The sequence below is a fragment of the Calliopsis andreniformis genome, chromosome 9, assembly GCF_051401765.1.
Source record: "Calliopsis andreniformis isolate RMS-2024a chromosome 9, iyCalAndr_principal, whole genome shotgun sequence".
NCBI classification, from domain to species: Eukaryota; Metazoa; Arthropoda; class Insecta; order Hymenoptera; family Andrenidae; genus Calliopsis; species Calliopsis andreniformis.
Genome location: NC_135070.1, coordinates 11,417,864 through 11,440,953, shown reverse-complemented (window position 1 = coordinate 11,440,953; position 23,090 = coordinate 11,417,864). Strand labels below are relative to the sequence as shown.

Here is a 23,090-nt window from a genome sequence, read left to right as displayed (position 1 = left end):
GTGGGAATCTAAATGGAACAGTGATCGATTGATTTTGTATGATACGTGAGGAAAATGTGGAATTATTTGCGATGGAAGTACTTTTTTAAAAATTTAGATTTTCAAATTTTTAAATTCAAAGATTTCAAATTTCAAATTTAAAGATTTCGAATTTTTAAATTCAAAAATTTGAAATTCTTCATTTTAAATTTAAACATTCTAAACTTAAAATTTAAAATTTTAAGATTTTAAATTTGCCTAATTTCTTAAATTTACAACTTTTTAAATGTTCAAATTTGACAAATATTAATCTCATTTATGGGATACTCTTCTTATAGCGAATTTTATTTTATCTAGATTCTTCATTATTAAATTTGTTTATTCTGTATGTTGTAAATTTGAGTATCATAGATACAGTTACTTCTACATCTATTCGCCATCAAGTGACTCAGCAAAACGACATTATCATTATCGCATCTAATTATACAATCCTGTTTACGCCTTTCACGCGCATTTCATTACGGTATCGAAAAGAACGATAAGAATTTGAAGGGGCAAATACTATCCCACTGTTCCTGTATACTCTAATTGGCCACGGCGTGCCAATGTGATTAGCGCCGTCGCTAAAAACGCCTAAATGAAATTGATAAATAGTCAAGTTTGCAGGTGCGATACAAAACTCGCCACGTTCAAATGTACGCTTCATTTCGGCATTCGACTATTATATAAAAGCTTATTCATCGATTTAATTAACGTTATCTTTAAAAGTAAATCTTCCGTCCACTAAGAATTAACAAAGTGGCTGAATTAAATGAGCGTCGAAACGATAGAAGTTTAGCTAATGTAAAGATATCGACTCCAGAATCTTATTCTAATTCAATTTTAATTCAAAACACACGCTTTCGAATCCACAAAACATACAGATATATTTTCTCTCAAATTTACTATATTTTATTCATCTTCGAAGACTTTCGTAAATTCTTGCAACTATGTTTATTCCATCTAACCAATGACAGGGACCTGTTCCCATCCTTGGTCACCTTGTATCACTTGTACACGTTAATTCAATCGGGTTTCCACAACGATAGATTACATCGAAGGGGAGAAGCTCGTTATAATTCCGTGGGGGCCTGTATGACCAGCATTAATTCAATTCTTCACACTTGTACGGGCAAGCAGGTAGCAGCGCGTCTTGTCACGGGGAATTAAGATTAACATTCAGAAGTGCCGTGTGCCCGGGGTCGTTAGCGATATTTACAAGTATGTACGACCAAGCAATAAACTCGTTGCTGCAGTTATCCCGGCCAACTGTAAAGCAATAATCGAGTCGTTATCCCGGTTGTAGGTGAGCGCGTCTCTTCGCCCGACGAGGATCCAGATACCTCCGTGTATCCTTGTTGTTTTATTCAACAGCTTATCCGAGTATGAACATGTCACGAACAATTACATATAGACTGAACATCAACGATAATAGCGTTAAGATATCGAATTATGTAACCGAGCAGGAGTAAAACAGAATGTATTTCGATTAGAATACGATTCGCCAAGAGTTGGAATATTGGGCGTCATGCAATGACGATAGGTAGTATTCGTCGTATCAGTTTAAGAATAATTCTTTGCCAGTCAATATTCTAAACTTAGTCGCCTACGATCAGAAAGGCCACCGTTTGAAATCGGTGCGTGCGTCATTCAAATATACATAGGTCGGCTTCTGTGAAACAAAATTAAGATAAACTTCCCTTGTATGTTGAACTAGAAAATATTTACACGCTTGTGTTAACGTTATGAATAAAAATATTATGGTGCAGTTATTCGAGGAAAAAATTTAATACTTAGTAGTTATTCAAAAATTTAAGACTGAGTAATTATCTAATTTTGTTTAAATTTTTAAACCTGTCGTTATTAGAATTGACTCTGAATTAGATAGATTAGGGAGAAAATTTAGATTTCTATTTTTCAGTCACTTACATTTTATTTCTATAGACGTTATTATTTAATATTCTACTGAATAGTGAGATTTGAAAGTTCAAATAAATTCGAGGCTCAAATTTCAAAAAAGAGTAGTCACACAGTAACCCTTACAATCTTCTATCGTTCCAAAGCACGCTAAACAAATCTGTGACTCGCTCTGCATCCCTGGTAACAGTAACCGTGCATTGTAAGGAGCAGTGAGAACAAGGATGGCTTATCGTAGCCACAAGGTGAAACCACGTTTCATTTCTATACCGAAAGCAACGCCGTTCCTGCTATACAAATACAAAAGCAACAGGTGGTGAGAGGCTTTGGGTTTAGGTTACCGGTTCAGCTATTCAGTTTTATTCATGACTTCAGAGACAGAGAAAGGGAGAGGGAGAGAAAGAGAAGCTCGTACATACGAATCTACATTCGTGGGCCACTCGACCCCCCGAATTCCTTCCTTGGCCGACCTTCGAGGTCCCTTACAGGTTGCGCACCCCGTTGTAGTCCCTTTACAATGGACTTAACGATCGGCTTACAACACTCGAGGGCAGTCGACATTACGCGAAACTCGTGTGAGATATCGATACTTGTATCTCCGCGACGTCCATTCAGTTTTTTCATCGTTCGAAAACAAAAAGGTTGCGTTTCAAGCCAGATATTATCCATTCAGTAGTTAGAAAATATTTTTTTAAATAACACATATAATTATAAATTTGAGAAGTTATAAGGTTTTAAAAGTGTTCTTCGATATTATTAAATTTCCATAAGTGACTCAGTCTATTGAATTATATACATGTAATATCATAAACCTAAACTTTTTGCGTCTCAGTCGACGACCTCAGTAAATTTTAAACATTCTTAAAATTAACACGTATGCTCTAACAGTTGCTTCATTCATTGGTCCTCTATTCCTAAAAAGAAAAGAACGATGCATACATCTACATATCTTGTTCAGCAGTTTCTATACCAAAACCGACACGAAGGATCCTTGACGACCCATTGAAAACGGTCCAGAAAAGTCCGACAGATTTTTCAATGATAGGCTCCCAGTGGCCGTCAGTAATATGATCACGGTCCGACATAATTAAAGTCTTCCATCATCGCTATCTTCGTCTCATCGACGGAGTGCCTTTCGGTTTTCGTAAATTTTCGATCCCCTTGGCGTTGTCCTCTGTCCCCCTCCCCTCTTTTCCCTCGCCTCGTCCCCTCTTTATTTTCACCGCGAAATTATCGTTTCGACCACGGCGGACATACATAAATGAATTCATCGTAATTACACGACCGGAGTTTTATGTTTGCGATTAACATATTTATACGTTGTATTCCATTCACGCGGCTCGTACCCGCGGCAATTACGAATGCATATTTATTGTTACAATAATAGTCGTACCGTTAGCCGAGGAAACGGCGCATTATAATTTAATCCTTCGTTATAACTGCACAGTGAATAATGGCCGACATCACAATGAGTCATAAAGTATATCGGAACTGTACGCCAGAGAAAATGTCCGATACATTGTAACTTACGGTCAATCGGAGTCGGCCCGCTCGAGACACAGGAGTGCGCAACTGACGTCTCGACACGGTTTAATCTCGATCGTAATTGAATTTATGGCTAATACGAGCGTGCACCTCGCTCGTGGCTAACTTCTCCCTCGTGCTCTGCGAGCGGTATTTCTCAGAAAAATGCTTGACCCATATATGCACGGGTTTCCACCCTTCTAATGCCCATGAGGCGATATATCAACCTTTGCACATTTGTCAGGAATAATTGTGCAAAAAATCATATCTTTTAATCGGGGAGTTAGTCATAGAAGAATCACATATCTTTCTGTCGAGGAAGTTTAGTCTTTAGGAGTGGGTATTTACTTTCTAGCTCTTTGTCATTTTATTTTGACTACAGAATAGGTTTCGATATTGTTCGTTGAGGTATCTAATTCCAGTTATTTTGTTTTAGATATAATGATTAATATGAAGAATAAAAGATGGAGCAATTTAAAGTTAAAAAAGAATATGAGCAATGTTGACGATTATAGTTTCCTTGCTCTACATAATAGTGTAGCATTTATTAGTTAGAATGCGGCAATTAAGGTCACACGAAATGGAACAATACACTATTTCTGTGATAACGAAGTAGGTTCAATTCATTAATAAAGATTATGATGCTGAACAAGGCGAACGAATGACGCTAAGAAAAAATCGAGCAAATCCAGTGATTAAATTTCCCCCTTCTATTATTATTATAAATATATCAAATGATTAAATTATGATTATAATATATTTCAGATATTCACTAATATTAGAGCATTCTACAAAACTAAATTTCACAGTTAATAAAAAATTATTTTAATTGTTACAATACTATTGTTAAATTCTCCTGTAGCTCTAAAATCTACTTAAAATTATTAAATGACTTTCAAATACTCCTTCAAATGATTTCACTTCTCAGAGTTGTGTCACTGATTCATTACCTCTGAAAATCGAAAACACGATAGCGACAATCGATACGTGACGGAATGCACAATAAGGAGTCGACCCGAAGTGGTCTTTATCTGGATTCGATTACATCCCACCGCGAGTAAAGACTTCCGACGTAAACTTTCGGCTAGTGCTCGTTAGTAAATACGATTAAAATCGGGGAATGGCGAACAGAAACTGACTGAGCGGAACAACTTGTATGTACGAGTGCCTGATTACATGACCGATCGAGAGATTGATAACTTGATTTCTACTTACTGCAATTTAGAATGCTGATTAGAGCAACTCACCGTCTTCGTTCGTTTCGTACACAATTGCGATAGATCCCTTGATAGATTTGCGTGATCGAACAAGCTGTAGAACTTGACGTTTGACACTTGTGATCTACAATGTTGCCGACTCGTTTCATTAGTGCATGTTGAAGATATAAGGGTGATCGGTTCGATATTAATCTAGATAAAGAGAAAATTGATGGTGCTAGAAAGTTATCAAGCTTTTTCTAATAATAATAATTATTAGCTCACTTCGAAAGCATTTACTTGTATTTTTATGGACTCTACTAAGTATGAAAATTATAGTATAAAGAAACAGATTCAATTATCATATAATGTTAGTCTTTTATTAGATACAAATTGTTCTTAAATAAGTGTAATACCACTATACTATTTAGCAATATTTTACACCAATTTTGAGTCATAGAACATTCACAGAGTGAATCCAATTTTCATTCACAAAGTGGACATCGTCCAACCAACTTTCTGCTGGACACGAGACACGCTTCGCGACCATCTGCTATTTTTTTCGAGTCTGAAAGAGCAAAAGAGTTTCCCGGAGCAGCGGACAACAAATCACACGGAGATTTATAATTGCCAGTGGAATATACGCGGCGTAGGCGGGCGATTATTTATCTTGTCGTTTCTGTAATTACTTCGTGGCTAGGTCTGGAGCTTCTAAAGCCTGTTGACTGTGAATTACGCCAGTTTCTTCCTCCAGAGCGTGGATCGACGCGAGAAGAGGGGGCGGAGAGCGCGCGAATCGCGAGTTCGGATGTCATATCCGAAGCAGAGCCGCGTCCACTAAATCAATCAGCCGTCTCGCTGCTCGGCCATGCTAATTAACGCTAATTGACCGCCAGTCGAGGCTAATATTGTACAGCGTCTGCTACACTCGAGTCGTTTTACCGCGTCCTTTTCACTTCCTGCTGCTGCGACTCTAATACGTCTAAATAATGCTGCTGTCAAGTCTGTGCAAAGCTTTCGTTACCACTAAGTATGTCGTTTGAAAATAGTTTGAAGCAGTAAAACTATAGCGTAGTTCGGCAAGAAGCGTAATATATTAGTGGAGGTGGCGAATCGAGGAATGCAATGTTCATTGATGTTCTGGCGCGTGAATTATGGACTTGAATCACTGACATTTCCCTTTGTTTATTTTTGCTATAATTATGATGACAATTACACACCAGCAAAAAGTAATACAAGCTGTTCCAGTATAAGTGTATTGGTAAAAGTTTTTATAAAAGTCTCATGAAAATTTTTACTGATATTTTAACGAAAGAGAATTTTACTTGACAGTGTTTTTAAAATTTACACATGTACATGGTTATTTTCAAAGTGACCTAAGGTTAAAATTAACGATTGGTTAGTAGTACCAGACAGACAGCCAGTTGCATCGATGTACAGAGGTGATACAAGAATAGTAGGTTGATGTATATTTTTGGGCTGACATCATACGGTATTGTTTCACTTACACATATTGGTCAGACGAGAGTTCACTGTCGAAATGAATACATACCTATCTGTGTAGTCCTCAGATGAGTATATAAGCTCAAAATGTAGAGAACTGTTATTATAAACTAATCCTAAAATACAGTCTATTATTAAACAATGATCTTTTATACAATAAATTAAGTTACTACTCCAGCTTATAAAAATTTCATGAAAAATTAATTATATTATTAAATTCATTCAGAAATAAGTTTTTTAACCCGTGTACAATGTCAAACGCTGAAGGATGTCGAATTCTAAATCCGTGATATACTCAATGCCCGCCACATGGCAAGGTTCTCTTTCGCACAAGGTCAATACCAGACTTTCCACGCTTTCGATTTCGTTCAACGCCTTCTGCTCAAGAACAAAGGTCAGTTCTGCAATATTTCACAGCTTCTTTCGCAGTAGATCGCGAAATTTGCTTTCTCAGAAGTCAGATTTAGAGTGGTGGAATTCAATGCTCCCGCTGTTTGAGAAAATAATCAATTTTCAAGATACATAGGTATTTCCAGTTCCCTCGTTCGTCTGTTAAGATTATGTTCCTTCAATTTGCGTATACGTTTTAAGAATCTTTTATAACGTGTTATGTTAGGTGTTACGATCGCTACGGTTAAGAATACTCGATTAGCATCGTAACAGAATGTGCTTGTTTCTAGTAATTTCTGTTTGCTTGATTTCTTCCAGTTTTGATCGCAACGAAGAATTTGAATACTCTACAAGTGCATTTAATTTTACATTTTCTCCTTTTTCATTTCTCCACAAATCAATCCCAGAAAACATTTTTCGGCAAGTTTCGCGATTACTTTCATCTAGCTTTCTTTAGGACACCCTCAGCAATTTCCTTCTATAAATCAAATTTGACGACAACTTTTACGACAAATATCACTATAAAGTTTCGTAATCCCTAAAGCACCTACAAGCTTTTTTCGCGTTTTTTCTTGTTGACAGCAACAGAATTTTTTCATTTGCTGCATAAATTTTATTAGACGGTACGCTTCAACAATTAACGACGACGATAATAATCAGTTGCGCGGAAGCATGACAGTACACGCTACTTGCGCGTGTACATATTTGCAATTCGATTAAATCGTTGCTGTCCGTGTAATTGCTCCGCTAGTTTTATCGTTTTGATTTATAGAACGATTATTCTGTTAGAATACCGATGTAAATGATGCGTTTTTTATTTCCACATCGAAACGATTGATTAAACAACCAGTCAACGTAACCAGTCGATATATCAACTAGCAGAACTGTTACTTTCACTGGAACATTGATTTCCTTTGCATAGCTCGTACTGAAATGCCGTTTCGAGTGGTTTGCAACCCTGCTTCGATTATTCCGTGTTCTCCACACGCAAGGATTAAAGTGAGCATAATTTGCTTCAGTAGCCGCATAATTTTTGTTCATTTTCTTCAAGAGCTGTTGAAATTATTATTTCACTTACTACTGAATATTATTATGTAACTACTATTAATATTACAAAATATTAATATTTACATACTTAATTACAACTTAAGCTGAGCAAACTCCATTTACTCAGTATAATTATAAATACTATCTCCTTTTGGATATTTTCTTATTCTTAAAAATGTAGTCTACTACATATAAAATACCATTACAAGTGTTTCACAGCGTCAAGAATGAAACTCTCCAAAACATTTCCCAGAAACCGAAGAAATGCAAAATTTCCTGTCGAAGAATAGCAAGGTAGTCGACGTCAAGCAGCGCGGGTGGGTGATATAATTTCGTGAATTAGGGGCACGTGACAGCGTGTTCGTCACGTGTCGATGAACGTCGATGCGACGATTAAAAGCTCGTTAGGTCGGACGCGCACCAGGCATTCCTGTTCCCCCGCGAAAGATTTAAGGCCCGTCCACAAGGTGGGTCCCAGGTTCGACGTGGCGGAGGCCCCCAGAGAGATAGGATCGGGCTGCCTACATCCTACGGGATCGTGGCGAGTCAAGACCTCGGCCATGGTATCTAATCTGGCCACTTTCGGAGCCGCGGGTAGCCGTGTTTTGGCCGGGGATCGTGTTAAGGGGATTTACATTCATTTCGATCCTAATAACCCGATCCCTCGGATCCCGATTTGGAACACGATATCCGTCCGCTCCGTGTACACGTATACCCGCCCTTTCCTTTTCTTTTCTGTCTCCCGCTTTCTGCCCGTTTCTCGTTTTCCTCCTCTAATCCTTTCTCTCTCCTCCCCGTGAACCGCCACCAACGCGACGAGCTTTTAAGTTAAGGACACCCGGCGTCCTACACCTTTCACCCACTCGTGAGTTATTTTGTGACTTCGCCGGGGCTTCCACTGCCGCCGAAAGCTGCCGAAAAGACCGAACGTTACGCCCGTGTTATTTATAGTACTCTTCTTCGACCTTTCTTCTTCTCCCTTCGTTTCGGTGAATCGGACCTGTTGGATCACGGCGTCTCTCAGCATCGACGAAAGTACGCACTCGATAAGCCATAATCTAAGTAACACGACTTCTCACGTTTGACCCCATTCCTTTTGTTCTGTTTGGATTCCTCGGCGTTTCAGGATCCACGGTGCCTTCGATCTTTAACCTCTGCGGTGCCGTTACTTGTGTCAATAGCATCGTGGCTTTCTTCAAGGGAATGCAAAAAATCTTACCGCTTTAATGGTCTTCTTGTGTCCGCTTGTCTCCAGTTTATTGCTTCCTTTGACGTTTCCCTGTGTCTGTTTAGAATAGGCCCCTGCATCGAGTGGTTGCTCCCGCGAGCATATTCTACTTCGTGGTAATTACTGAGCGTTCCATCCCTCCTTGACAACAGTGAAAGCTTTTCGAAGAAAACACTCGTGTTTGAAGAACGAAGTGAGATGACTTTCTGTGGCGGCAGCAGATGATTATTGAATGTTAATTACTTGTTTGCTTGACGTGATCGAAATAAATGAAACTGTGGTTTATATAATTTTTTTCTGAATCTGTGGAAAATATAGTTTCCAGATTATTCGAAATTATAGTTCTGAAATTATTTAAAAATGGCTTATTTAAGTAAATATAATGAGTCAATTACTTCCTATTTCTTTCAAAATTAAAAGAAAAATGAATTTAATATCCAGAAACTGGCTTCTTTACTCCAATTTCGAAGTTGTACTGTTCTCCAACACACCGATTCAATTGGTCGATTTTCCCCCTGTGTTCTGTAAAAAGAAGCTCATGAAGCTACTGATAGAGTCGAGAAGGGGTCTGCCATGGAAGCAGCAAGCGTGTCGGCGCGAAGGAGCAAAGTCTTCTAATGCGACTCGATGAGAAATAAATGAAAAGGACTGTCGGGAAAGGAGGAAGCTGCGAGATTGAGTGCCGAGGCACTAGAAGCGACGAGGCGTGCTTTGATCGCGGTGGACGAGGCTTCATCACCCGTGGTCGCCTTCGTGGATCCTGTCCCGTCCTGACGACGGGCGTGATGTGCCCCGAGGCCAAAACAACACGCCCCTGTTCTCTCCTTTTCCTCCTCTGTCTTCCCCGTCAATCTCAGCGCGCCAACAAACTTCACTCGCCTTCACCTTCCGTCGCGGTAATCCGTTCCCACAGACAAAAGGGTCTCGCGGCTTGTCGAGTTCGATCTTCTTCCACCACCTCGACTTCGTCCTCGTGATCGTGTCCACCGTCGCAGGTATGTAATAAGGATGTAACCCGAGCTCTCCGGGACACGGGACCGACGCGACGACTACGATCGGTTCCACGAGACAGGTTCGAGGCTCCTCGATGATCGCGAACGATCGATCGATCGATGCTTCTAGGAACGACTGGCTGAAAATAGCGAGCTGAAAATTAGCCCCCGGCGTTCGTCTCGTCTCTGCTGCCCTCTTTCGCGGTCTCGCTTGAGGGAGTTTGTGTTTGAGGGAATCTTTGGGTGTCGTAATCTTCAGTGCTAAATTACAAATTACCTTATTTACAATACTGCAATCTGTGGAGTTACTTGGGGTATATGGACACTGTAGGCCAAACGTGGAACCACCTGACTTTTTATTGGAGATTTTCTATTTTGTTATCCAGTGTGGAAGAATTCTTTTAGTTTCTATGTATTTATGTGTAATATGGTGGCTTTTTTATTGGTATATCTTCTGTGTTGTGTATTAAATTTATAGGAAATAATTTGTACCTTACTACTAAGTGTAAGAGTGTGATTCTATACTTTTGTAAATAAGTACAGTATCTATATAATAGGTAAACAGGTATGGAATATCGAATTTTGTAAATTTGTAAGTAGGTTCTGCCTCTCCAATTGTGTTAATGAAAATACGAATTTGCATGAACAGCTGAAGTATATTTATAAATTGTCTATATCCTCTCCAGAAGTGGATATTATTGACATGGCCGAAGTCTAAAGTGACAGATTCTACAAAGTGTCCATGACTCATTAAAAAGTGTTACACTTGGGCAACTCTTCTCATGGGTCTCCAAGAAACTTCAATCAAGAAGCTCTACATGTTCCCAAAAAAATCAACTCATTCCTTAAATTTCCATAACCAGAATCCATCCCTCTTAATTACGTTTTCAGTATCATATTTCGGCTATTAATGCTGAAACAACCATAAATAATCTCAAACACTCAATCCTTAATTACACAATACCTACATTACTACTCTACCTAACCCCTCCACTATCGACTGAGACAAGTTCCATTTCTCACCGCAAACTCCCCATGAATTATTTATTCGCCAATCGAGCACACTGTCTACCGCTCAGTATCCAATCCTCCGACGGTCTTTCCTGCAGCAATTGCGTCGTTCCACAGCCAAGCAACGCGGATGTAAACGAAGCCCAGGTTCGTCGAAATGCACAGCCGTCTCCGATGGTATCATCAGACCCAAAATTCCATGCGGAGATCGAAGGAGTTCACATATCGCGGGCTTCCAGGAAGCGTCCTCTGGCCGTTTGAAATTTAATTCGGTTGCGAGATTCGCGCCAGACCGCAAATTGCGACAGGCAATGTTCACTGCGGTCGTCATTCGGTCGGCTGGCTCGCAGCCACGGGAACAAAAGAATCGATCGCGACTCCCTAACAGCCGCGACCTTTCCTCCACGGTCCTCCGTGTTTGCTCTCCGAGGCGGCAGGTTGAAGGGCTGGTAATCGTACACCGAGCAAATGAATGACTTGGAAAGAGGAGAGTGGTAGTCGGCGGAGAGTCAGAATGAAGATGAAGAAGCGTGAGATAGGTCGTCCAGGACCGGGAGCCGCTCTTCAGGGCTCGCTGCCACCAGCTAGAGAGCTTGATAAACACTCGACACCAAGCTCCCGCGCGATTCGTCTTCAAAACACGGGGCCCCATTGTTGCCGTGTCATCTCTTCTGGTCCCAGGCTATTGTCCCCTGGCATTCTGCATTACCAATCGTTCGAATCGATCGCGCGACTGAGTCGCAGGAGTTCGTCGGGAGGCGCGTCGAGCCGCGAAAGAAAGGCTGTGGTCGATGACTGAAGAAATGGCGGAAGAAAGTCAGGCGGAATTAGCCAGCAGCCTTTTAAAGGCCCATAAAAAGATCAGCTGGGACATCTCACTGTCTGAGAATTCGAATTCCCGGCGATCAGCGAGTCGATAAAGCCGACGTGTCGCGGAGGTGTCGAGGGATCTGTTTCCATCGAAGGGGAAGCGACTTCCTGGGAGAGATCAGCTGACGTCTGGGCGGTTCGTTTCGGGGGCCTAGTGAATGGGAATATCAAGAGCAGAGCAGAGCAAAGCGAAGGTGCCCGCTACTCTCTCTCCTTTCGGGCCCCGAATATGGTCAGCGAGAGAGGAGGTGGAGGTGGAGGTGACGAACGTTCGGTGGTGGGAGAGGGGACCGAGGGGGGGAGTTGGGAGGGCGGAGGGGGAGGCGGCATCAGGGGCTAGAAGGAAATCAGAGGAGAAGATGAAAGTGGAGAGACGGAAGGAGAAGGGGAGAGGGAGAGAAACGAGCACGTTGAAACAAGAAGAATGGAATAAAAGGTTGGCCTGGCCGCGAAGGTGAAGCTGAAAGGGGACGGAGGAGGAGAAGGACTCGAGGAGAAACCAGCGGGGGCGGGGCCCCGACTCTGGATGCTGGGATGGAGCCCAGTCCTCCTTCACCATCTTCGTTCATCTCGGACCCAACCCCTTTTCTGATCAGAAGGTGGCCCATCTTTTGCCTTCTCTTCTACCGATCATCCTTCCGCTGCTGCCTCTTCCACTTCTTCTTCGGCTCTTTTTTATTTTATCCCTAACTTCTACCCTTCATCTTCTCGCCTTTGACCCTAGGAGAGGCATCGCTGGCTCTTCTCGCGGACAATTTTTGTTAGGAAGGTGCACGAATCTGTTCGACCACTGGCCCAATCCCTGACATGGAGTTCGATCGATGTTAGGGTATGGAGGCTCACTACAGAATGGTGTGGCTTGTGACTTGTAGAGGTTAAGATCCTTCAAAGTCTATAATTATTAATATTCCGCCCAATTACAGGTACAGGCAGTAATTTCAGAAAAATATGAAATTAAGATTCTTAAATTTTTGGCAGTAAAATATTTTTCATGGAAACTGCTTTTCGCTATAGTTGGGCAGTATTGTTATCGCCCTATTCTACTTAGAATCTATTCCTTGAAATATTAGGGCACTTGAAATCGAATAGGGAAAGGACTTTGTATCCATTGACAAAGGTCTCTAACCAGTGACCTGCCCATATCCTAACATTCCCATCTATTAAAAGAAATCTCCATGGCTACCTAAGAAAATGACCTCCATTCACAGTCGATTTTCCAGACGCGCATGGAACGCCAAGTCAAGTGCCTTCCCCACAAATCATCTCGCATTATAGATTCAGCGTGCACCATCGTTATAAAATCAGAAGAAACGTTATCTCCTATTCCACGAAGCGGCCAACAAGCGGCAATCACGGATTGTCGTACGATCCCCAGCGAAAAAATGGAGCTGGCAGATTCCAATGCAGATGACGGGCGTCGTGGAAAAGGGAATCGTAATTGCTCGTGGGTTAACTAGCGGCTGCGCGAGGATTAACACGCTCGCTGGTTAAACGAGATAAGATACGGTGCATGTAAACGAGGTGTAAGTGATAGACGCTCGATAATTAACGGGTATCGAGAGTGAGAGATGAGGCGGAGATAGGGGTGCTCTCGAGCCGGGAGGACGTTATACCTGTCGCATCCAGTCCATCATCCAACGAAACTGGTTTGCTTTTTGCCTTTCATCTGCCTTTCGTAACATCCACCGGACGCGAAGTGAAATTCTTCCTCGGAGCGGCGCGGAAAATTGTACGCTTTGCATACCTGTCGCGCGCTCGTTTGCGCCTCGGCGAGCATCGATCAGCCTGGATCGGCGCAATATTGTTGCGAATGTCGCGCGCGTGACAATGCACGAGGGATCGGATGCCGACCAGCATGGGCACACACCTGGTTGACTCCGAGGCTTCGAGCACCGTGAAATCTATACGACTTTCACTAACCTTTCGCAAACTTATTTTTGCCCGTATCGTGTTTCATCGTCCAGTTGGAATAGGGATCACTTTGGGCGCTCCGTTCGACCGAGACGAAGCTTTTGTTGCTTGGACTTGTCGCTCGTTGCTAAAGTTGAAGCTTTTAACACTTGACTGGTGTGGTGTCTGTATTGTAGTATAATGTGGTATAGAATCACTGCAATTCTAGTTTTTTATGTTACACGTATGCTGTAGCTTTTTATACATCTTAGATTTCCATAAGTGCCTAAAAGTCCACAGTCTACTGAATATTAAAAAGAGCGAAGTCTCATTTCAACTCGTCAATTCCACAATATAAACTCAAGTGTTAATAAAACACAGAATTGTTTGTCTCGTGTGAGCAACAAGTGTCTCCTAGGATTCTTCTCTTAAATATCTGCATTTCCATAAAACATCCAAAAATATTATTACATCTATATCATACAAATTTATACCTAATTATTGACATCAAAACATTCAGAAATGCCAAGAGATGCATTTTTTTTAAGCTTGACAGTTTCGATTTCTTATGGAGTGTTGCACAAGAGGCGCGACTCGTTTTGAGGATATTTCGCGCGCAGCTTTGCGGTTGCCTTTTTTTCATCCCCGTCCCTGCCTTCCTTCCGCCCTTGTGCCCCTAATGGATTACGGGCCAGGCCATTTTTCACTCGAAATGGATTTTCATAAGGCCCGACATTCCCGGCTTTGCCCAACCGTGCGCATTCTCCACCATTCTCTGTTTCACTCTATCTCCGCTCCGCCAAAATGTTTGTAAATAGATGTAAAGTCTGGGAGGGGCTCAGGGGGTTCCCTGCTGGCTGAACAAGGCGCCCCATCGTGCACCACAGTCGGTACATATCTCGGGCTCTTCACCATTCTTCCCTCTCTTTATACGAAGCTGCATCGGCCACCTTTTGTATCTCTTCCACCTCCTTTCTTCATCCTCCCCTTTCTTATCCTCCCACTCGTCTTCTTTTTCACTTATTTCTCCTCTGTTCTTCCTTCACTTCTTCTTTTACTATATTATTAGTCATTATACTTCTTCCTGCCCTTTCACCTCTTCTTTGTTCTGGAACTTCGACTTCACTCGCTGATCTTCACCTTTGCTCTTTTTCGTCGATCCTTTATCTTTCTCTGCTTACCTCTCTGAACTTGTTACCTTCTATTTGTCTTATCATTACGTGCCTTGGAATTGTATTAAAAATCGTCGGAGTCGATTTGTTTTGTAAAACTTAGTTTCTTCTATTATTTATAGTTTCTCTAGAAAATTGAAATACGGAGAAACCACTAGATTCGGTACTCTCGCTAAACAGGATTCGAAAACGCGAATTGTTCAGGGAACGAAAGCGTTAGAAAGTCTTCCTCGTCCAGCTTGGTTCTTCTTTCACTCCTTTCCCTGCCTTTTCTGAAATCAAATGTTTTCCTACCTATTTGACAACGTGCTCCAGCGCAGACGATTGTTAGCCATGCAAATTATTAACAAACCCGTTCAAACACGGCCTCTCTACGGAAGCGATAAATCATCGGTATGAAAGCACACATTGTGTTTGTCCTGTGCACATCTTCGCTATGTAAATTCGTGCGGGATCTACTACCAGGAACTCGGTGCGTGCGCGAATTCAATGGAAGTCGATAACTGTGAGAACGAAGTTAATTTCTACCGTTGGGTGCAGCATTAAAGTCGCGATTCACGGTGACAAATCTCTCCCGAGGGAGCTTTGACCGCCAAGGGGTTATTCTCGGGCGACCGATCGATTATATCGCGATGATTGTGCGAATTTTCTGAAAACGCGTGGCTTGCTTCGACATATGGCGCTGTCCCATTCGATTTATCAAAATTGAAGGAGAAGGACAGGACAAATTTTTCGAGGAGTACAGTTTGGCCAAAAGTACAGAGTGATAAATTGAGGCATCCAGTGGAAGTACATAGTATAAACAAATAACAACAAGAAATCGTGATCTTGGTCCTGCAAGAAGTTGAAGTTCTCGTTTTACAGTATTCTTGTTAGTTCACTAACAACTTTAGCTAGTTAGTTTACTAAAATAAGCGTCTGAGATAAAGTACACTACCTCGTATAAGTATTTTGACACTTTCCCATTACTGCAATATGTAAAATGCAACTAATAAAATTCTATAATATAGTTTTGGCTATAAACCTCATCATAGACGATTATATAAGATTTACAACTACTGATGGAAATAAAATTTGATAGCAGTTAGTATAAATACAAAAGTGTAGGTATTTCATGAACTTCTAATAACGTGAAGGTATCAAAATACTTCTGCAGAGTAGTGTATGTAACCAAAACTCTCCTAGAAAATTTGAATTCAAGTGTCCTTTATGCAGTTCTTATAATACGAAAGTGTCGAAACATTTCTGCACAATACACAGTATAGATAGCAATTTCCTTTACTCGCTTCGCGGCACGAGGATCGCGTGGCCGTCGAAACGTCACAGCTGCAGTCTCCTCGGGGCCCACAGGGCCCAGCTATAAATTCGGCAGAAAGCCGAATCGGGAAGGCGCACCAGGGAATTAAGGCCGGCTATTGGAACAGCGATATCGTGACACCGCGGTTATGCATCGTTCGCAGGCGAGAGGAGAGCCGTGGCCCGTTTCATTCAGAGGCAGTCCGTGGCCAGGCTGCCTTACTGGGAATTCATCCGACAGCCGATGGGCGTGCGATCCGCTTGTGGCGATCGCGTGCACGTGGCCGTGACACGGCTCCGCTTTTCACCCCGTGGTCGACGCGGAAAGGGGGCTAAAAAAGAAACGAGAGCCTCTCGAGGCGGAGGAGCAACGACCAAGGGACAGAGACGGGGAGAAGAAAAGGCGGGACCGCTCCCTCGAGCTGTCGTGCACAGCTCAATAGGGGCTAATTGCCGCAAGGAGAGCTGCAAATTCGTGGTATTGTAGGCCTCGTTTCATTCCGTGTTGTTCGCTTGTCGAACCGAGTCGCATCGCCCGCAGTCGCGGTGCCCGCGCGAGCCGCGGCCAGTTCGACGGTCAGCTCGAGGCGGAGTTTCAATGAAAGGATCGCCCCGGCGAAATTCGACGCGCCACAATGCCTCGGCGCCGTTGGAACTTAACGAGCCGAGCCGCGACTATGAGAACGATATCGAAGAATGCAGGCTGAAGGGAGCTTCGTTTCGAAACACGATGGCAATTAGCGTCTTTGCGGGCGGGAGACAGATGGGCCAGTTGATGATCCCTGGGGATGGTTGGGAAAATTCGCGAACCTCGAAATGGAGAGGAGAAAGGGAATTGAGGGTAGATTCGTAGATGATGGGGAAGAATTGGTGGGATATACTGTGACACTGGTTTTTCTTTAAAAATACCGAGAGAGCTAAAATAGTCAATAGAATTACAGTAAGTAGCACTTCGCAGCCAGAAATGCTGGTATTATACAGGACGTTCCATAAAGGTTTTTATTAATTCAAGTAAACTTAAACTAAAAACTAAAATAAGAAAGTAAACTCACAGTAAAAACTGCGAATCCTCTCCACCACCCAAGGAAACCTAAACAATTTTAAAGGCCCATCAAATTTCATCGAGCACCCCCGACAAGAAGACTCATCCCACAACTATAACTTACGCTCCCCTCATTATAACACCATCACGTCGCCAGAAATCAGATCGCAGCCTGACGAGGTCGTCCCCAAAACCACGTATCAGATTCCTCCCCCAGATCCCGAGCTCTCCACTCGAACACCATCATCCGCTCACCCTCAATTTCCTCGAGGCCCACAGCGCCAAGTTAATCGGCGTTTCCCCAAAAACTATCCCGCTCGCCTCCACTCGTGAATAGCCGATCGAGCGCAGGGGAATCGATCCGACTTTCACGCGGGTGAAAAGAGGCCCGCGGGGAATTAGCTTCTTCCGCGCGGCCAGCCGAGGATAAAAGTGGGGTGGCAGAGGGGCGACGGCGCGAAGAAGGGAGCCGCTTGTACAGGCTCATCGAGGCGCATGACACGGACCTGCGTGGGCGATTACCCCTCGGGAATCAACGTTAAACACGGGGCTAGGATGGCCCTCGAGCGGGCCCCGACAATGGGTCCGCGGCTTCGGTCAATGGGGACCCCCCGTTTCTGGCTTCTCGCGCCCTCTCGACCTACCTTGCGTTCCGGATTAAACGGGGTTTACACGGATCCACGCTGCTTCCCGTCACACGGAGCCAGACGGGCCATGTCTCCTCGCGCGCTCTATTGACCTGGCGTGCTCTCGCGTATCCAGGTAGATGGTCGAGCAGGGAGACACGAGGGGCGAGAGAGCGGGCGGGTTAAGAAGAAAACGAGAGAAGAAGAGGATCGGCCGTGACTGAATGATCCCCGACACCGGTCGTATTTATACTCCTGTTTGCCTCCTGTTTCGCCACAGGGCCCTTAAAGGGCCCCTGTCGGAAGGTACTCCTCTGTCCGTCCCCGGTCAAAACACGCATTCGTTTTCCGCCACGGGTCCATCCGTTTACCTGGGGCGACGTTGCGCGCGGCACGTCGCCTTTTCCCGCGCGCATCCGCGTGAAATCGACGAACTTTTCTGCCCTGACTCCCAACCGTCTCCACCCGCTACAGGGAAATCGCGTTAAGCGGAACTTCGAGGAAGCTCCGGGCACTGTTCGAGCTGGAGATGAAAAGACGATGGGATTGACTGGCCGAGATTCCATGGTCCCTCCTTGGGATGGGAAATTGAGCTCGGATTGGATTTGCGGGCGGCGATGCTGTGTCATCAGAAGTGGGCTGGCCAATTTCTTTCGAATATTATGGAGCTCGTTCCTGAATATTGAATGACAAGGGGAATTTCGGTATCCTTTGGAGAGGAGAATTATTTTGTGTCCTGTGATGTTTCGTCAGAGTCGTCTCGGTTGGCAGGATTAATTATTTCATATTTTCTGCTGATATTTTACCTGTGTATATTTAACCCTCCAGTACGTGAGTTAAAAATATTCCTAGTATTGCATTGGTGAGATTTCAGGGATCCACCATTTTGTCTATATTTTACTAGTAAATATAGTTTCCTTAGGAGCTGTGTTCACATATCAAATACAAGTTTATTAATATTTAAATAAATATTTGATCAAATGAATAAATGATAATCCTCATGGATCCCACAGATCCAAACCGTATACTTGAGGGTTAACATGTTAAGTGCTGAGCAGAATTTCAACTTCTAGATAAAACGCCTTAAAGTATTTAAAAAACGACTATATAGGTACATATTTCAAAATTAATAATAGGAAAAATTTGTTCAGTATCTCTGCTTTCTATAACTCACTCTAAGTTTCTAGCACACGACGTGTCAAAAATTATGGAAAGAATATGAAATATGAAGAAGCTGAAGCATTGCATTGAAATCAACAATTTATGCACATCTGTATTTTAATCCTCAATTCCTCTTGATAACTAAATCGTATCCTCTTTAGCAATCCAATAATGCCAAAAGTGTTGTTCTGTGTTGCAGAGATGCAAAGAGAAGCTGAATACCCTCGCTATCTCGGTAATGAATCAATGGCCAGGGGTGAAGCTAAGGGTGACGGAGGGCTGGGATGAGGAGGGAAAACACGCGACGGATTCGTTGCATTACGAGGGACGTGCCGTCGATGTGACGACAAGCGATCGGGATCGTTCGAAATACGGAATGCTGGCTAGGCTCGCCGTCGAAGCTGGTTTCGATTGGGTCTATTACGAATCCAGGTCGCACATCCACTGCTCCGTAAAGTCTGGTTAGTTTTTTCTTTCAATTTTTTTTATATTTTATATAGCGAACACTCAAAAAGTGAACTTTACAATTTCTTTGAAATTCGTATCTCCTATTTCTACTTCAAAATTCTATTTATAGTTTTAAAGTACTTAAGCCTTAGGATACCAAAGTCGTAAGAAGAGGCAATTAGATATCGATCGAAGGAGCGTGTTATGAGAGGCTTCCACGTAAATTTTTATTATACTTGCCTAATTCGGTGGAACCAATTCATTTCCGTGTAAATTTCAATTATGTCGACTGGAGCAATTTGCTGTGCCATGTACTTACACTCATATATTAACATTATGAATGCCATTCCATAGTTCAATATTTACTGTCCTAATGATTTTGGAGTCTGCCCAAAAGGCGCAGCATTGAAATGAATCTATATTCATTTAGAAAGACAAATTTTGATTTCCTTTCACTTCGTCACAGCTATTTCATCTATTCTACCAAAATAATTTTGGCAAAGACGTTAAACGAGTCAGATATCAATGTTTTCTTGAAACTTGTTAGTCACCTAATTTCTCTTCCACTCCTACGCGCTATTTATGATTTGTCATGTATCATAAATAGACACTTACAAGTTTTCTTCATAATAATAGTACGATATAATTTCTGAGAAAGATGCTGATTAATATTCTTGTGCAATCTTATTACATTTTTACATATTAAATAAGCTCAAAGTAAAAAACATTTCTTAAATCTGAAATTTTTATACGTTCGTAATCACAAAGTTTTTAGTACAAGATAAAGAATTTTTTACCGACTTGATTATTTTGAAAGCTTATCAAATTAAAACAGGCTATAAAGACAAATAAAATATTTTATTAAGTATTATTTATCGAATTATTAAAAAGAGTTCCACGTAAAAGAGCACCACTGCTTTGATGAAGTTCTCCACTTGCCGCGCCACTGACTTCTTCGACGAAAGACAGTTTTCTGTTTTGCCGACTCTTATACATTTTCGGGGTATTGCAGAAAATGATCGAACGTGTTGCAAATTCTTCTAATACTACCAAACTCGCGAAATATGATTAGTTTTTGAAAACCAATAGATTAAGGATCATGGAGTACCATAATAATTCAGCGCGGTAATTTTAAATAGTATAAAAATGTTTAATTCGCTAGATACTTTTTAGAATAATAAAATACATGAATAAAATGCTTAATTATTATTTAATACTGTCTATACTGACATCGCGGTTATGAATTTAAAAAATAAAAATCAGTGATAGAATTCATAAAATCCTCCAAAAAATCAATTTCACCGATATTCCAAAACGCTGATACGAGCCATACAGAAAGTGTCAACAGTTCCTTTCTCCTTGCAATCTTCAAAGCATTTGGTAAACACAGCTTAGACACGGCGAAAAAATATGGAAAAAATGCTTCACGCGAACGATCGACTGGCTTCGTTCCTTGGTCAGGGTTCGAGTTTCAAAATAAATGTCGATAAATCTAGCCGCGCCTGTCGGCTCGAATTAGATTCCAGCGCAACGATCGCCGCGAAATCGATACGAGTCGAAAGAACGATATTCGGAGACGAAAGGAGGGGCAGGTATCGTTGACAGACGTCTGTCACAATTTCGACGCCTGTGAAACCTCGCGCCCACCTAAACCCTAAAAGGGATCTCTAAGTCCTCTTCTGCTCTCTCGCGAAATGATCACGGTCGAATTTTCCAATCGATCACAGGTCTTTTCTTACAGAGAATTTCACTAGAGCGTAACTAAAGAACCACCTCGAAGAGGATATCGGGGATGAGCAAGTTAGACCGATGAGGTCGCGCAAAGAAATTTAAATCCGAATGAGACACGCTCAATCTCCTCTGTCGCGGTGTACATTCCCAAGGGAAATCGCCCTGCTGTTTCTAGTGAACTTGTGAACAAGATAGCCCTTTAGACAGGCACCGACCTGAAAGCTCCGCTTGCCACGAGTTTCTCATGATTATGCTTCGTTTCACGCAGAGTGTTTTTCGTTCCTCTGCTTCGCCTCGGCGATTCTTCTGAGAGGTGACTCGGGACCAACGGATCCGATTACGCGATCGGATCGATCGATCGATCCCTTCCGGTTCGAAGGTTCTAGCCACGGGTGTGAACAAATTTCGATGTTTCGCGGATTAAAATTTAGTTATAGAGTTATTTCTTTTTCTTGAGGGAATTCGTTTACGAGGGTATATTAGTTTAGATAGTTTGTTGGAACTTTCTTTATTTGAGGTGCTTAAAAATAAAACTTTATGAAGCGAAATAAGAATACATAGGTGCTTTGTAGGTGCCCCTTGTGGTATGCAACACTTTCGAGTTCTCCAATAATGCGATACCTCAATTGGTGTACTCTATGTTATTAATTTTTTGTATACCAAGATAGGACTATTCAAATTTTGCAAGTGGAGTTTTCAAATTTTCAAATTTCTAAATCTTTAGATTTTCGAATATTTAATTTCAATTTTTCAAACGTTCAAACCTTGGACTTTCAAAGATCCAAAAGTTTAAATATTCGAAATACCCAAATTTTCAAATTTTCAAATTCTTTTCATGTATTTCTTCTTTTAATTTCTATATACCAGTCTGAAACTCTGAATTTCAGCTCTGAATAACATCTTGATATAATACGCGTTAATAAGCGTACTCCTCAACAATTATACATTAATCCCAAGAGATCACTCATTAAAATTCACACACCATTCTAACCTTCCCTCATTTTCTCTTTCCAGAATCCTCATCCGCGGCGAAGTCTGGAGGCTGCTTCCCAGGCAGGAGTCTCATCCGAACAGCAGACGGGACCACGAAGAGGCTGGACCAGGTGCAGCTCGGTGACCGCATCGCCGCCCTGGATTCCCATGGCGACATCGTCTACAGCGAGGTGATCGCCTTCCTGGACCGTTCCCTAAAGGAAAGGAGGCAGTTCGTGCAGCTGACCACAGAATCTGGCCGAGTGCTGACCCTAACACCAGCTCACTTGGTGCCAGTGGAGGGCAGGTCGTCGGTCTTCGCTGGCAAAGTCCAGCCAGGTGACAAGATCCTAGTAAGGGATCCAGCGCACGAGAACGATGTCCAGCATCGACTTCGATGGGACAAGATCGTCAGCACGCGACTAGTCCTCGAAGAGGGCATCTACGCGCCTCTAACGACAGAGGGTACTGTCCTGGTGGACGACGTGGTAGCGTCTTGCTACGCGTTCATCGACAACCAGGACCTCGCCCACTTCGCCTTCATGCCGTACAGAGTCTGGAGCAGCGTGAAATCGATGTTCTCGAGGAGCCTAGGTGTCGAAGACACGAGGCAACCGGACGTCAGGCAAGAGGAGAGGACGATGCAGGAAGGCATCCATTGGTACGCTTCCTTCCTGTACTGGCTGTCCTCCTATATTACGCCCGCGAGGATGCTCTACCAGTGAAGGGCTTTGTCGAAGGGAACCAAGACTTTTCGTTGTACAGAATGGACCGTGAAACGTGTCCAGGGGACGTTAGCCTCGTTACACGGACGCCTCGAAGGACGAAGGGACTCGGGCGTCCTCGGAGAAGCAAAGGCATGTACAGGACCTGTGTACGTGTGCGGGACACGGACACTAGGGCGACCATGAGGTGTAGGAGAGCCAGACGTGATCGTGACACCTGTCGCCACGTGACGACTAGCCAAGAAGTTGTATCTAGTTGAGAGAGGGGGGAGGTTCTTCCTACTCTGGCTGGTCTGTCTTTTTCTTCGGAGAACGTACTCGATGCGCGGATG

General features: G+C 42.7%; 1 protein-coding gene across 1 annotated transcript in view; it reads left to right on the top strand.

Annotated features, from left to right (window-relative positions):
* The window catches only part of Hh (hedgehog signaling protein), a 46,028-nt gene extending 23,270 nt beyond the window's left edge, over positions 1-22,758 (top strand). The window contains exons 2-3 of the mRNA XM_076384725.1: positions 19,083-19,344; positions 22,076-22,758. Of these exons, the coding sequence (XP_076240840.1) occupies positions 19,083-19,344; positions 22,076-22,758 (945 nt within the window). The remainder of the gene's footprint in view (positions 1-19,082; positions 19,345-22,075) is intronic.
* The last annotated feature ends 332 nt before the right edge of the window (positions 22,759-23,090 follow it).